Genomic DNA, 15,162 nt, shown 5'->3' with positions numbered 1-15,162 from the left:
TTTGCTTTAGCTGATGATATTGAAGAATACATAAAAAATGGTTTTAGGAAAGGCATGGGTACCAGAGATTCTTTATGCAGCCTTATATTAACTATGTAAGCTTGTGCCAATGAAGACCCTTTCATACAATATCCCACATGACACGGGGTAAAGATTTAGCTACAGAAGAAAAGGTTCATTCTATTGTTAAAATTTGCAAAATAAATTGGGCAGTAATGTTGATTCAAATTCGGATAGAGATGAAAACGATCTGTTCTATGAAATCGAACTTTTACCATTGTTTATTGAGACTGGCACAAGTTCATGAAACGAAAAACAGATTTTAATATTGTTATATCTCAGTTTTTATAAAATAAATAATAATTTGACAAAAAAAAATATTAAGTCTTCAAAAGGACGATATTTCAATACAGCAATTTAATAAAAATTACTAAGACTGGATTATTATTCAACTGATGGGCTCCAGAACTACCTAGCCAAAGGTATATTCCGCACCCTGGCTTCAAATAGCCTCGAACCGCCCCTGAGTCCAACATTCTAAATTAATTGAAATTTTGAAGAGAAATTTGAGCCCTATAATTCTCACTAAATTTATTCAAATAGTTAAAATTCAATTTCAATTATTTAATGTGTGTATTGGTTGAGCTTTATAGATAAAGCTGGAGACGTACGCTAAACACTAAAAATAAAAATGTTACGACATGACAGCGCGATGATGCGACTGTCCTCGTTACATCTTGAACGCCGCCGAACGTGAGCCAGGGTCAGCGTACTCTCTGGCCACGATTACGTCTCCCGTTCGCTGTTTTGGTCGGTGTGGGTGATGCGGTTTTTTAAACACATCTCGTTCGCGGTATAAAATAAAAAATATCGTAGAGCGTTGCCATGAGAGCAGCAGTAAAATAGAAATAATTTTGCAATCATCCTTCATCTTCATGGTCTCTGGTTCTATGGTGTGTTGAGAAAAATTACTATTGAAACTATTGCAAAATGACCTCCAAAGTGTATTTGAATATTAATACTAATTTAAAATTGTGTATTCGTCATTTTAGCAAAAATTTTAATAAAAGTGAACACTGGTTATGTGGTTGTAAGTCACTCGATAAGCTTTTTTGTGTGGGTGATGCGGTTTTTTAAACACACCTCGTTCGCGGTATAAAATAAAAAATATCGTAGAGCGTTGCCATGAGAGCAGCAGTAAAATAGAAATAATTTTGCAATCATCCTTCATCTTCATGGTCTCTGGTTCTATGGTGTGTTGAGAAAAATTACTATTGAAACTATTGCAAAATGACCTCCAAAGTGTATTTGAATATTAATACTAATTTAAAATTGTGTATTCGTCATTTTAGCAAAAATTTTCATAAAAGTGAACACTGGTTATGTGGTTGTAAGTCACTCGATAAGCTTTTTTGTTCGCTCTGTCTATTTTATCTAACAGAAACGTTCACAGCTTTGTTTTTTTACCTAAATTTAGTTCTTTTTAGCCGACCATACTAACAGGTATGGTAGGCGTTGGTATGGTAGCCTATTAAGATCGACACACTCAAAATGAGTTATTTGGTTATGACCCAAATACAAAATATTTTCATGATGCCTCTCTGTCCGTCTGTCTGTAACATGATAACTCAAAAATCGCTAAACCGATTTTAACCAAATTTGGCACAAAAATTCTGTGGCAGTGGCAGCCGAGAATCTGGCCATTATTTTTTGGTGGGGGTGGGGGGTTGGTAAGGGGGTATGGGAGGGGGTTAAAAATTTTAAAATATCGTAGCTCCAAAATTACAGTAGCTAGCGAAACGCGGTTTTCAATTTAAGATTAGGAATAATATTTGCAACAAAATTTGTAATAACATCAAAATCAGTCAAAGTTGCAGTTTTTGAGATAAAAAAAAAATTGGAAAAATGCCTTTACTTTGAAATTAAAAGAACTGCCTACCAACTTTTTATTAACATATTTTAGTATGGGCGGCTATACGTGCCTACCGGCGCCAATTTTTTTAGTTTGGTACCTATTGGTATGGTAGGCTATTAAGATCGGAAAAAAAAGTTTTTTTAATTTCACTCAAAATGAGTTATTTGGGTCATAAATGACCTAAATACAAAATATTTTCATGGTGTCTGTCTGTCTGCCTGTCCGTCTGTCCGTCTGTCTGTCAGTAGCTAGCGAAACGCGGTTTTCAAATTAAGATTAGGAATAATATTTGCAACAAAATTTGTAATAACATCAGAATCAGTCAAAGTCGCAGTTTTCGAGATATTAACATATTTTAGTATGGGCGGCTATATGTGCCTCCCGGCGCCAATTTTTTTAAATTGGTTTGATTATTTTTTTAACCAGTTATATTTTTATATATCATATTTTTGTAACTCAAAATTAAACTTTAATAAAAAAAAGAAAAACAAATATTGTGTAGGTAAAATGTTAATTGCAGTAACTTATTACATGCGTAAAACATTACAGGTAAGTCGTCTCTATACAGGTTACCTATACACGTAATTCAGATAATTGTAAAAATAAATATACCCTAGGCTAAAAGATAGAAGCCAAATATGCCAGTGTTAGGCCGAAGATGAAGATTTATCAGTATAATGGATGAAGATTTATCAGTAATTCATGGACAAAAGTTAAAGTTTTTGATAAATACTTTTTAACTCTGGATTATTTATTTATTTTTAACACATATGTATGTGCCAAATAATAATAGTAAGGTATAAAAATTATTCATATTTCTAGTATAAGATTACCTTACCTAACGTAGCTGCTGCCATCCTCATTGTCACTGGTAGTTCTCCACAGGGAGAATCTTCACTGGGGGGTTTCCTTTTCCGAGGCCTGCCTTTGTGACTCTGGGGAGGCGTCGTTGGAGCATAATAACCAGGAGAATCGGCCCCCGCAAAAAGGGGGCCGTCGTGAGGGTCGAAGGTATCCATCATCTCGTAGTGAGGTCGGTTAAAACAAAAACTGAAAGAGTTTAGAGAATTTTTTATCATTAATGCTTTAGCAGATTAAGTTGTATGAATTATAATTTTATTGATTTGAAATTAAATTAACAATTAAAGAAAGAATATCACTGGGAGGTAGTGCAATATTTGAGGTATTACTTTTTACTTTACCTGCAGTATATTAGGCCTTCCCTCATACCAAAGTGATCTCCTTTTGACAGAGGTATTCCACAAAGGTTGCAGGAAAAACAATGTAGGTGGTACACTAGATCTCTGGCTCTCATGACTAATTCGTTAGCGGATATTCCAGCGTGACATCGTCCACAACGTGTTACTGCGAACATTCTGGAAAAGAAATAAAATGGAAATAAAATTATGGATAGGTATGTACTGACTATTTTCTTTAAAGTTTTCACGGAATATAACGAATATCATAAATACTTCTTCTAATAAAAGAAAAGAAAAGAAAAGAAAAGGAAAGGAAAGGAAAGAAAAGAAAAGAAAAGAAAAGAAAAGAAAAGAAAAGAAAAGAAAAGAAAAGAAAAGAAAAGAAAAGAAAAGAAAAGAAAAGAAAAGAAAAGAAAAGAAAAGAAAAGAAAAGAAAAGAAAAGAAAAGAATGTAATTCTAAGATATTAAGTTTATACCGGATGATGCATCGTCTTTGGAAACATAGGAAATTGCATGCAACTCTTCAAGTGTTCAAATATTGGCGCCCCTATTAATTTTACAGCTAAGTCGTAAATAGTTTTTTTAAAGGTCTGTTTTTTTAATTAATTGATTATTTTTTAAAGGCTGCTGAATGCACATGCTGAATTTGAACAATTTTGGACAAGCTGACTTTAAGTAATTTAAAACTATTTATTATTAAAACTACATCTGTATTTAAATTAAAACTGAACAGGTAACAATGAAAAACTAGTCAAATGTCTACATACTTTAAGTTGTCAACCTATGATTTTTTTGATCACTACTACGTTATACGAGCCTTAACAACTATATGTTGGGACAAAGTCTTTTTTTGCAATAAAAATAGTAATTTGTTAAAACGACTCAATTTATTTTGTTTATTATTCTAAATTCAAACATTACAATATGATCTAGACAATTTTACTATATTTTTATAACTTTGCAAACAAATCACTTTTGATAATAGCTTATGTTGCCAAAATCAAGCCCAATTTGCTGACAACTATATATTGGGACAGCACAACAAGAAATTTGTTTAATACGGAGTTACATCACCTTTCGCCTTAACAACTTCCTGAACTCTTAATTGCATTGTATTTACCAAAGATTAGCACCATTTGAGGAGAAAAATTATCCCAAATTTCCTGCAATTTTGTCCGCAAATCAAAAATTGTTCGTTGAGGGTGGTTTCTTAAATATTGCTTCATTTTATGCCACACAGTTTCTATAACATTGAGGTCCGGACTACTTGCAGGATAGGATAGAACTTTTATATTATTATTTCCGAACCAATTTTTAGTTGATTTTGCTGAATGGCACGATGCTCCATCTTGTTGAAAAATATAGTCTTCGTTTGGAAACAATTCTTGAGCACTAGGCAAAAGTGAGGTCTCAAGTATATGTTGATATTTTTGGGCGTTAACAATGCCATCTATAAAATTTTTGGGCATTTAATTTGCCCAAACCTCTTGCTGACATGCAACCCCAAACTATAATACCCTTAGGAAATTTAACAACCCTCTTTAAGCAATCTTTATGAAAGGCTTCTGCTTTATTTCGTATTATTCTTTTTCGATGATCTCCAACGCAAACATCAAATTTAGACTCATCGCTAAATATGACTTTATTCCAGTCATTTTGTGTCCACGATAATTTAGATTTTGCCCAATTGTATCGATTTTTCTTTTGAATTTCTGTCAGTAGCGGTTTTTCTTTGATTATCCACACAAAATAAAGTTTACCTTGTAAAACCCTAGACCGCATTTATGGATATATTTTCGGCAACATTCTCTTGATATATTTAATCGAGTTACAGTATTCTATTTATATTAAATACCGTGGTTTTTGGAATAATTAAATCATTAGAAATTTTTCGAATTGTTTTTCCCGTACTGTATTGACGAATGATAATTTCGCGTAGTTTTTGATTTGTAGCTTTTCCACGAACCATTATTTTAGATTAAATTAACAAAATTGAAAATTAAAAAAATTAAAATTACTTACAGTAAGTCTCACTACTCAAAGTATCAAGTCACTTACAAGCTGTCAATGCTGAAGTAAACAGTTTGCGACATTTGTGACGTTTATAGCAAAGGCGCCTATGATATTAATTATTAAAAAAAATACTTGTCTCAACATTTAGTTGTCAGGCAAATTTGTCCTTTTATGAACAAAATCCGCTACTGTAAATATGGATTGATTTACAAATTCATAAAAATATTGTCAAGTTGTTTAGGATATATGGCTATGTTTAAATTTAAAAAATTAAACATATATTTTTCAGTCATTTTGAAAAACCAGGGCAATAATTCCAAAATATGACCTTATCCCAACATATAGTTGTTAGGGCTCGTAGTACCTATACGCTTAGTGTCCCCAAAATATATTTTTGTAATTTAAAACTGGATCGAATGAGGCAAAAGCCTAACGTTTAGAAAATAGAATTTGAGATTAAGACATTTATAAGATGACAACTTAAGGTACTTTACAATTTCCCTGGTTTTGTAGATTAATTTAAAAATAGATTCAATTTTTCTAAAATTACATAAAATCGGCTTTTCCAAAATTATTCAAATTTGGCATGTGTATTAAGCAAACACAGATCTTTTAAAAACCTATTTCAACTTTGCTGTAAAATTATCAGGGGAGCCAGTATGGACAGTTCAAAATTTGCATGGGATTTCTTTTTGTTTTTCTTCTTTCCTTTAAAATCAAATAAAAAATAAAAAAGTTATAAAGCATTAAAGAGGAGTCAAAAATTAGGGTAGCTAAATATTCTGCTGCGGATTATAGATTATAAGGTTTAAGTAGTTTAAACTATGGTATTTAAAATATGGGAATCCTAAACGATAATAGCATTGCTTTATTCAGATAATTCGAAGAAGAGTTAATAAAAAATCTACTACGAAATATAAATCGTTATACATTAGTTTTTGTTCCGAATCTCCCGAAAGCCATCTTTCTCCAAAAAACCTCCACCGGTATGCCCTAACAATGAATATTAATTCTCCACTAATTGGCGGTTTGTTGAGATTTTTGCACCCGCAAGAATGTTCGGCTTGTTTATTTTTTACTGTGCCAATCTGCTCTTCTTTTTCCTTCTCTCTCTTTCTCCTCCTGCTTCTTCTTTTCTTGCATCTCTCTCTGTTCTCCTCTCTAAGATTTAAGATTTTTCGGCGGATTCGGAGATTTCCGATTAATTAGGCACCGAAATGGATTTATGGCGATCTGGTTTTTATCTGGGCGAGAGTTATGGGCCTATTTTCGAACTACCACGGCATCTTTTTTATTTCTTGTTTCTTTGTCACTGTTATTTTTGTTTTGGAAACGACGCGAGATGTTAATTTCATTACGAAGCTATTTTCTAAATTCTGGGTTTCAATTGTTCAATCTCATTTTGTTTTGTATGGCTTGCTTGACTACAATTGTGTATACAGGATGTTTAAAAAAACATGTGCTTTCTCCCGTGGGGAGATTCCTCAAGTAAAAGTAAGATTTATTTTTCATATCAACATAGGGTCGATTCTGCTTTGTTTCGTAGCTACAGGGTGTTAAAGATTTATTATTTTTTCGATTTATTATAATTTTATTCCAAGTACTTTTAGCGTTCCGAATGAAATTTTGAGGGTAAAAGTTACTAGAAATGCGACATATTTTAAAGCTAAAAAAGTGTCGACATATTTACCAGGGACGTGCATATGGGTTATCACTGGAATATTTTTCTAAAAAAGGATGTACGCTACTGACTTTTTCTCTCTTGCTAGCGAAATAGTGTAAGAAGTTTAATGCTGATTAAAGATTGTCTCATGATGTTTTGTCGATTTCGACCTCCTTGATGAGATAAACGCAATTTTATTAATTTGCCTTGATCCAAGTCTAATAGCATCCTTTAAAAAAATTTCATATCATTAACTTGCAAAAGTTTTAAATAAGTACACATTGGTTCGTCATCAAAAAATATGAAAAAACGGTCCTATAAACATGGGTACGGAAATGCATATTAGTTTTAGAGTTCCAGGATGTTAAAACTTTTTAAAATTAGGTATTTTATAATTATTTAAATACCATTATTTTTTAATTTGAAATTGCTATAAGTTGTTCTAATAATAATAATAACTAATAGTAATAATATTTAATAATAAATTAGGTAATTTTATTAATAATTGTGATTAATAAAATTGCGTTTATCTCATGAAGGAGGCCGAATTCAACAAAATATCAAGCCGTAACTTTTAATTGACGTTAAACGGCCTAGACAATTTTGATGTCAAAAGAAAAAAGACAGTGGCGCACATGTTTTTTTTTAAAAAATATTCCAGTGATAATTCATATGCACGTCCCTGATGAATTTACAGACACTTTTTTAGCATTAAAATATGTAACACTTTTACCCTCAAAATTTCATTCGAATCACTAAAAGTACTCGGAAGAAAATTATAATAAATCGAAAGATTATTAAGATTTTAACACCCTGTAGCTACGAAACAAAGCAGAATCGGACCTATCTCGATATAAAAAATAAATTTTATTTTTAAGTGAGGAATCTACCCAAGAGAGATGGCACATATTTTTTGAAACACCCTGTATATTTCTGTTATATGATTAAAACGCTTACCCAATAACCTGACTAATTTATAGAAAAAAACCCCAGAAGGAACAAACTCCCCCTAGAGGGAACACTAAAGATATAATACATAATATAACTACAGAGTAATCAACAATGATTCAAATAAATCTTACAAACCAAACCTTAAATAATATGATTATTTTTTGACGATATTTAAATTTATTTTTCATAATAATGGGGAACGAATTAAAATGAAATGGGAAATAAATGAATTTTAACCTGAATATTTTCTATTTTAATTATTGTATTATAAAAGTGTATTGTTATTATAAAAATATAGCCTAGGTTGTGTGCTCGTAATATATGTTTATAACACATATTAAGGTATAATAAGAATTATAATTATATAAAATAAATTATATTATTCAAAAAAATATAGTATTATTCATATTGTATAGTTTCATTCAAAAAAAAACTATTGGTTAGAAGGTTCCAATATACAGTCAAATACAATTGAAATTAGTAGTAAGAAGTTCTACATATTTTTATAAATTTAAAAAGCAAAATCTACCTGTATATTATGGGATTATCATATTGTTCCATCTTCCTTTGTACTTCGTTTGTTTCTAGTTCCTGGATCAATTCGAAGTTGGTCAAAGAATACCCAGAGAAGCTGAGCAAATTAGGCAAAGAGTCCTCCCACTCTGCGTGCCAGCTCACCAAGGGAGGTAATGGGAAAGCAAAAGATTTTGTTAGAAAAGGAACGAATACTCCACTAACTGGACCAGAACCGTTCTGCTTCTCAAGTGGAAACCAAAAGCAGAACTCAAGAACTTGGAAGACTCCAACCTTAACCTGGAATGCGAATCCTGCAACGGTCTAAGACACTCAAAGAAGTTTTCTAAGGACTTAATGAACACTTCTCTCCTCAATGAATACCTCAGTAGATAAGGTCAGAATAAGAAAATAAAAAGCCAAGAAAAATAATGTCAAGGAATTGACATAATCTGCTAAAAATTGTCGATGGATAATTTGGTTTAGCATCAGTACCCTCAATGACTAATCCTAAACTTCTCTAATATGAATCTCATATTGTCTCCTATATGAAAAAAATTAAATATGTACGATATACAGGGTGGTCCGAACTGTATTCCGGAAACTTCGGCAACTTATTCTGCACATAAAAATAAGAAAAAAAGTTCGTATAAGTGTATGTCCCAAAATGCTTAGTTTCGGAGATACAGGGTGTAGAAGTTTCATTTTTATTTCGATTTTTTCCAAATAATTTCTGAAGTAACGGCAATATTTGATTGAAAGTTGTTAATCCGGAGTTTTTTGACATGAGAAATTTAATTTTGATGTCAATAGGACTCTTGTTTGTAGAAGGCGCCACCTACATGTGTTTTAACTGTTTTGAAGAGTAATAACTTTTCGTCCGTACCTGTATAAAACTACTGAGTAAAAAAATATACATTTCCGTGACTTTTTACGTAAAAAATGTCTCTTGGCAAAAATCGTTACGAGCAACCGTTCTCAAGATATTTATAATGGAAATAGTCAATACATGTCACTATTGACAAAAAGTAAACACGTTGAGTAGATGGTTATTTGACTGAAATAATAAATTTGTGAAATTTTAATTTTTTCAAATTAATCATACACTTTTATGCGAAAAAATGGTAGTAAAACATTTTCTGTTGAACTTTTGACACAAAAAAATTTCAAATTTATTATTTCAGTCTAATAACTATTTATTCAACATGTTTAATTTATGTCAATGAAGAAAGGTATTGATAATTTCGGTTCCAAATATCTCGAGAAGCATTACTCGTAGCGATTTTTACCAAGAGACCTTTTTTACGTAAAAAACATCGCAAATGTATATTTTTTTACTCAGCAGTTTTATACAGGTAAGAACGAAAAGTTATTACACTTCAAACCAGTTAAAAAATATGTAGTTGGCGCCCTCTACAAGTAGGAGTCATATTGACATCAAAATCAAATTTCTCATATCCAAAAACTCCCAGACACCAATTTTCATCCAAATATTTACGTTACTTCATAAATTATATGGAAAAACTCAAAATAAAAATGAAACTTCAACACCCTGTATCTCCGAAACTAAGCATTTTGGGACATACAGTTATACGAACTTTTTTACTTATTTTTATCTGCAGAATATGCTGCCGAAGTTTCCGGAATACAGTTCGGACCATCCTGTATACAGGGAGATTAGTAAATAAATGAAAATATTTTCAGAAGTGGTACACTGAAAAAAATATTGTTCATAATATTAATAAACATTGATATTTTTTTTTAGAATTTTAGAATTAGTGGGAGGGGGGTTAATCACTGCGACCTTACAGATCTATTGTGTCCCCCTTTCTTGAGTTATAACTCATCATACAGTCCCAGGGCTATGACAAAAGCCAGTATCTGGGACGGTTTTATAGAGAGTAGTTCTCCATCTCCAATATCAGTCGTACCAAAATTCATGGCACGAATGGTTGTCGTCTCGGCGCACTCAGTGATGAGGTATACTGGTGTTTCCCCATCTTCCCCACAGAATCTGCATTCGCCGTTTCTTCTTAGTTTCAATCTACTGAGGTGTTCATTGAGGAGACAGTGTAATGTTAAAAACCCCGTGACAATTCGAATATTGTTCTTACTTAAACCCAGAAAGATCTGTGATTTTTCTTGATCATAAGCCCTCATAAGCCACTCTTCGAGTGTCTTAGACCGTTGCAAGATTCCCATTCCAGGTTGCGGATGGAATCTTCCAAGTTCTTGAGTTCCGCCTTGAGTTGGTTACCACTTGGAAAGCAGAACGGTTCTGGTCCAGTCAGTGGAATGTTCGCTCCATTTCTAGCTAGATTATTTGCTTTTTCATTGCCTTCTATCCCTTGGTGAGCAGGCACCCAGAGTAGGAGGACTTTATTTTCTTTGCCTAATTTAGTCCAGGTCCAAATTTAATAAAACTGTTGTAATGTTTTTACTAGTTCTCAATGACAAGTTGACAATTATGTCAAATACATTTAAAGGCAAAGTTTAAAGGATATTATAATGTATTTTTTAGGCAACCAAATAAACTAGTAACAAGGAGCAAACAGCAACGATTTTGAACATTGATTATTTATTTCATTGGGACAATGATTTTTTTCATTAATATAATGATTTGTTAATCATAGATCGATGTCCGATTTATTAATACTATGAATCTAATTTCATCAATATAATGAAAATCTGGTTATTAGATTAATGTAAGATTTTCATTAATATAATGAACGCGTTCATTGTCCCAATGAACGCGTTCTTTATTTTAGTGCTGAAACTTTAATAAACACATATTCATTATATTAATGTACTAAACCATTGATTAATGAGTTGTACATTGTGACAATGAACAATGTTATTAATACAACGAACACACTACAATATATTAATGTACGCGGTTATTAATATCATGAATAAAATATTAGGGTTTAAATGTCCGTCATGTTGATCGGTTACTTTGGCACTTTAATAACGTCTATGTGGTTGAGTTATTCAGTGAGGCTTTAGTTTCATTAGAGCGGTAAGTGTTCTCTTCAATATTTTAAATATTTTAAATAAAAGTCCTATCGTATTGTAGTTAATTTGTTGTGTTGTCAAATCAAATTCCGCTGTGTGAGATCTCTGGTGTGGGTATTCATTAAAACAGCGGTTTCCAAATATGTTTCAGAAGATAAAAAACAAAAAGAAGAAAAACATAGTAACAAGTCGAGGCATGGAACTGATTATGGTAAATTCGAATGTTCTTTTAATATTTGGCATTTTAATTATTTTAATATTATACGTCTTTTAGAACCGGAAGAAGATGTTGAGACCTGCCTTCAAGCCCTCAAATTCGACAATTTAACATCGGACCTACTTGATGCGACTTGAAAAGCCTGTTGCAAATTCGTCTAGAAGTTATCAAGTCTAAGGATACAGCTAATATAATGAAGAAATGGTCTTTTTATAGAAATCCCTCAGGATATCGACTGGTAAATTAATTTTCTTATTATAATTTACCCTAAAATTAATAATAACATTACTATTCTCTTCGTCGATTCGATTTTTTTAATTTTTAATTTGTATATGCTATATCGAGTTTAATAAATTATTATTAGTTTATTGCACTTGTTTTTTATTAATAATCCCAAATGGAAAAATTTAATGTGCTCGGTACTATTAGTAATTTTGTTACCTTTGCAGCTAAGGGCTTGTTCAAATGGAAATCTATTTATAGTAGAATTATTTCAGGTAGTTGGCTGGGAAATTACTATCAATGACATTTCATATCAATGACAGCGATCTTCATCATCGATTATACGGTGTAACAAGAGTTACTAATAGTGTCGACTTTTAAATGTATAACTAAATAGGTTATGAAATTATTTCATTGTGTTAATGATAACGGTTCATTAACACAATGAAATTATTTCATTGTATTAATGATACGGTTCATTAATATAAGGATTTAGGTACATTATATTAATGAAATCTGTTCATTGTACCAATGAATGTGTTCTTCAAATTAATGAACACTGTTCATTGATTTAATGAACTTAAAGTTCATAGAGTTAATGAATTACTTTTCATTGTGCCAATGAAATCGTTCATCGACTCAAAATTAATGATTTAATTCATTATATTAATGAACTTTTTCGTTATATTTATGTCGACTTTTGGTTCAGTGTAGATACCGCGTAAGTAAATGGATGTTTTTTTTATTTAGGAAAGAGACATAATCGTAATGCTAATAATAAAAATTTATTTTATTATTTTGCGCCATAAATATTATTTAAGAGATTAAAAATCAACACTTTGTTGTATCCTGAGTAATATCATAAAAAAATATTAATATATATAAAAATATGTATAGGATATAAATATATATATATATATATATATATATATATATATATATATATATATATATATATATATATATATATATATATATATATAAATATATATATATATATATATATATATATATATATATATATATATATATATATATATATATATATATATATATATATATATATATATATATATATATATATATATATATATATATATATATATATAAATTAAAATCGATTTACGTCTTTTCACACTTTTAACCAGTTTGTATAAGTAGTTGCTAGTAATTATTTCCTGAAAAGAGTCAACCACATTTACACCTTCACATATAAATGGATACTAAAAATAAAAAAGGCCCATTAAGACGACATGTTTAATTTAACCCAACGACAGCTAGATTGTCGATAAGTCGTTTTGACATCAGCTTTAGTTATCGGCGTTGTCAATCTCAATAAAAATATTATTGAACATTTCGTTTAATTTTAATGACCGTGCAGGTGTGGGTATTTCTTCTTCTTCGTTTCGATCGAAAAAATACGTTCCCTAAGTATAACAATCCATTTTTTCAAATATACATACTCGTATAGTATAGGACAGACTCTGTTTTACGACTCAGGCAAGATTTTGACAGACGATGACAGAAAAGAGGCAAATGACGTCCATACTGTTCATTTTATTAAAATAAATTTATAATGTTATTTAAGTTGGGTTTATATACAAGGTGGTCCAAATTGTATTCCGGAAACTTCGGCAGCATATTCTGCAGATAAAAAGAAGTAAAAAAGTTCGTATAAATGTATGTCCTAAAATGCTTAGTTTCGGAGAAACAGGGTGGAAAAGTTTCATTTTTATTACGATTTTCTCCAAATAATTTCTGAACGTTTAACGTCAATATTGGGATGAAAATTGGTGTCTGGGAGTTTTTGGTATGAGAAATTAGATTTTGATATCAACATAATTCCTATTTTTAGGGGGCGCCACCTATACATGTGTTTTAACTGTTCTAAAGATTAATAAATTTTTGTCCGTACCTGTATAAAACTACTGAGTGAAAAAATATACATTTCCGAGATTTTTTATGTAAAAAGTTTTTATGTTTTTATGTAGACAATTATTTGACTAAAATTATAAATTTGGGAAATTTTTATTTTTTTATATAAATCATAAATTTTTCTGCGGAAAAATTATGATAAAACAGTTTCTGTTGAACGAACTTTTGGCACAAAACATTTAAAATTTATGATTTCGGTTTAATAACTATTTAGTCAACGCATGTTTAATTTATGTCAATGATGACAGGTATTGATAATTTCGCTACCAAATATCTCGAGAACCATTACTCGTAGCAAGACTCGTAGCGATTTTTACCAAGAGACCTTTTTAGGTAAAAAACGTCGTAAATGTATATTTTTATACTCAGTAGTTTTATACAGGTACCGACGAAAAGTTATTATTCTTACTTAAAAATATGTAGGTGAGTAGGAGTCATATTGGCCATCAAAATCAAATTTCTTAGGTCAAAAACTCCCAGATACCAATTTTCATCCAAATATTGACGTTACTTCATAAATTATTTGGAAAAAATCGAAATAAAAATTAAACTTCTACAACCTGTATCTTCGAAACTAAGGATTTTAGGACATACATGTATACGGACTTTTTTACTTATTTATATCTGCAGAATATGCCGCCGAAGTTTCCGGAATACAGTTCGGACCACCCTGTATTATAAATCTGTCATAGCGTCGATTGTTGTTTTTAACTAGTCTTATTGGTTTATTTCAAAAATAGCAACGATTGTATTTCAGTACGATTGGAGAGAGGGAACGATGAATAGATTTTAGAAACTTCTCAAACCTTTGTCAAATTAAAGGTTAGTATTTCTGGCAAATTATGTCAAATAACCAGAGTTCTGGAAAATTATAAATATTTGCGATAATGCTTCTGCATTTTGGTTAGTGTTATTATCTAGATGGAAAGAAATAACACTGCCATCACAAGAAGTTAAATATGTAAAAATACCTCCGGATAGTAAAATTCTATAGGACAGGCATATTAAGAGCATTACCAGTAAAGCCACAAGGCTCTCATGATATGCAGAAGAAATAGGTGGGACGGCGCCCCTAACATTTTGTGCTGGATGCATACCATATAGTAAGACCCACGATTACCTATGGAGCAGTTGCTTGGTACACAAAACTAGAGCAACGTACAGCAAGGTAAAACCTGTGCAAAGTACAAAGATTGGCATGCATCTGCATCACAGGTGCCATAAGGACATTCCCAAACAGCGGCAATGGAAGTCATTCTAGACCTAACACCACTATACATTGCCGTTGGTAGATATGGACAATGCGACAATGATTAGAATGGTCATTGACGGAACCAGTACTGGGAGATTTTTCAGGTCAGAGGCTTCGAATAGCCTCAAAAAGAAAATCGCGCTCCTCCAATGGATAACCCCCAAAACTTCCAATGGATGACATCGCAAGAATGTAAAATTTTGAGAAACACTATTGTAGTATTGATATATAAAAAGGATTGGAAGAGAGACAGAGTTGTATACTAA

The 15,162-nt window shown here is 31.2% G+C and overlaps 1 protein-coding gene across 2 annotated transcripts in view; it reads right to left on the bottom strand.

Moving 5' to 3' along the window:
• The window catches only part of LOC115878486 (LIM/homeobox protein Lhx9-like), a 60,487-nt gene that overhangs the window by 16,053 nt on the left and 29,272 nt on the right, over positions 1–15,162 (bottom strand). Inside the window, exons 1-3 of one of the 2 annotated variants that reach the window (XM_030895021.1) lie at positions 8,272–8,368; positions 3,118–3,291; positions 2,754–2,965 (exon numbers count right to left, since the gene is read on the bottom strand). In XM_030895021.1, the coding sequence (XP_030750881.1) occupies positions 2,754–2,965; positions 3,118–3,291; positions 8,272–8,303 (418 nt within the window). In that variant the 5' untranslated portion in view covers positions 8,304–8,368. Of the gene's footprint in view, positions 1–2,753; positions 2,966–3,117; positions 3,292–8,271; positions 8,369–15,162 lie in introns of those variants that run through there. The other variant, XM_030895012.1, reaches the window with a different exon arrangement.

This window comes from Sitophilus oryzae, unplaced genomic scaffold (genome assembly GCF_002938485.1).
Source record: "Sitophilus oryzae breed Bouriz unplaced genomic scaffold, Soryzae_2.0 scaffold_1062_pilon_pilon, whole genome shotgun sequence".
Taxonomy (NCBI): Eukaryota; Metazoa; Arthropoda; class Insecta; order Coleoptera; family Curculionidae; genus Sitophilus; species Sitophilus oryzae.
Note: the sequence above shows the minus strand (reverse complement) of the source record. Positions and strands in the feature narration are given on the sequence as shown.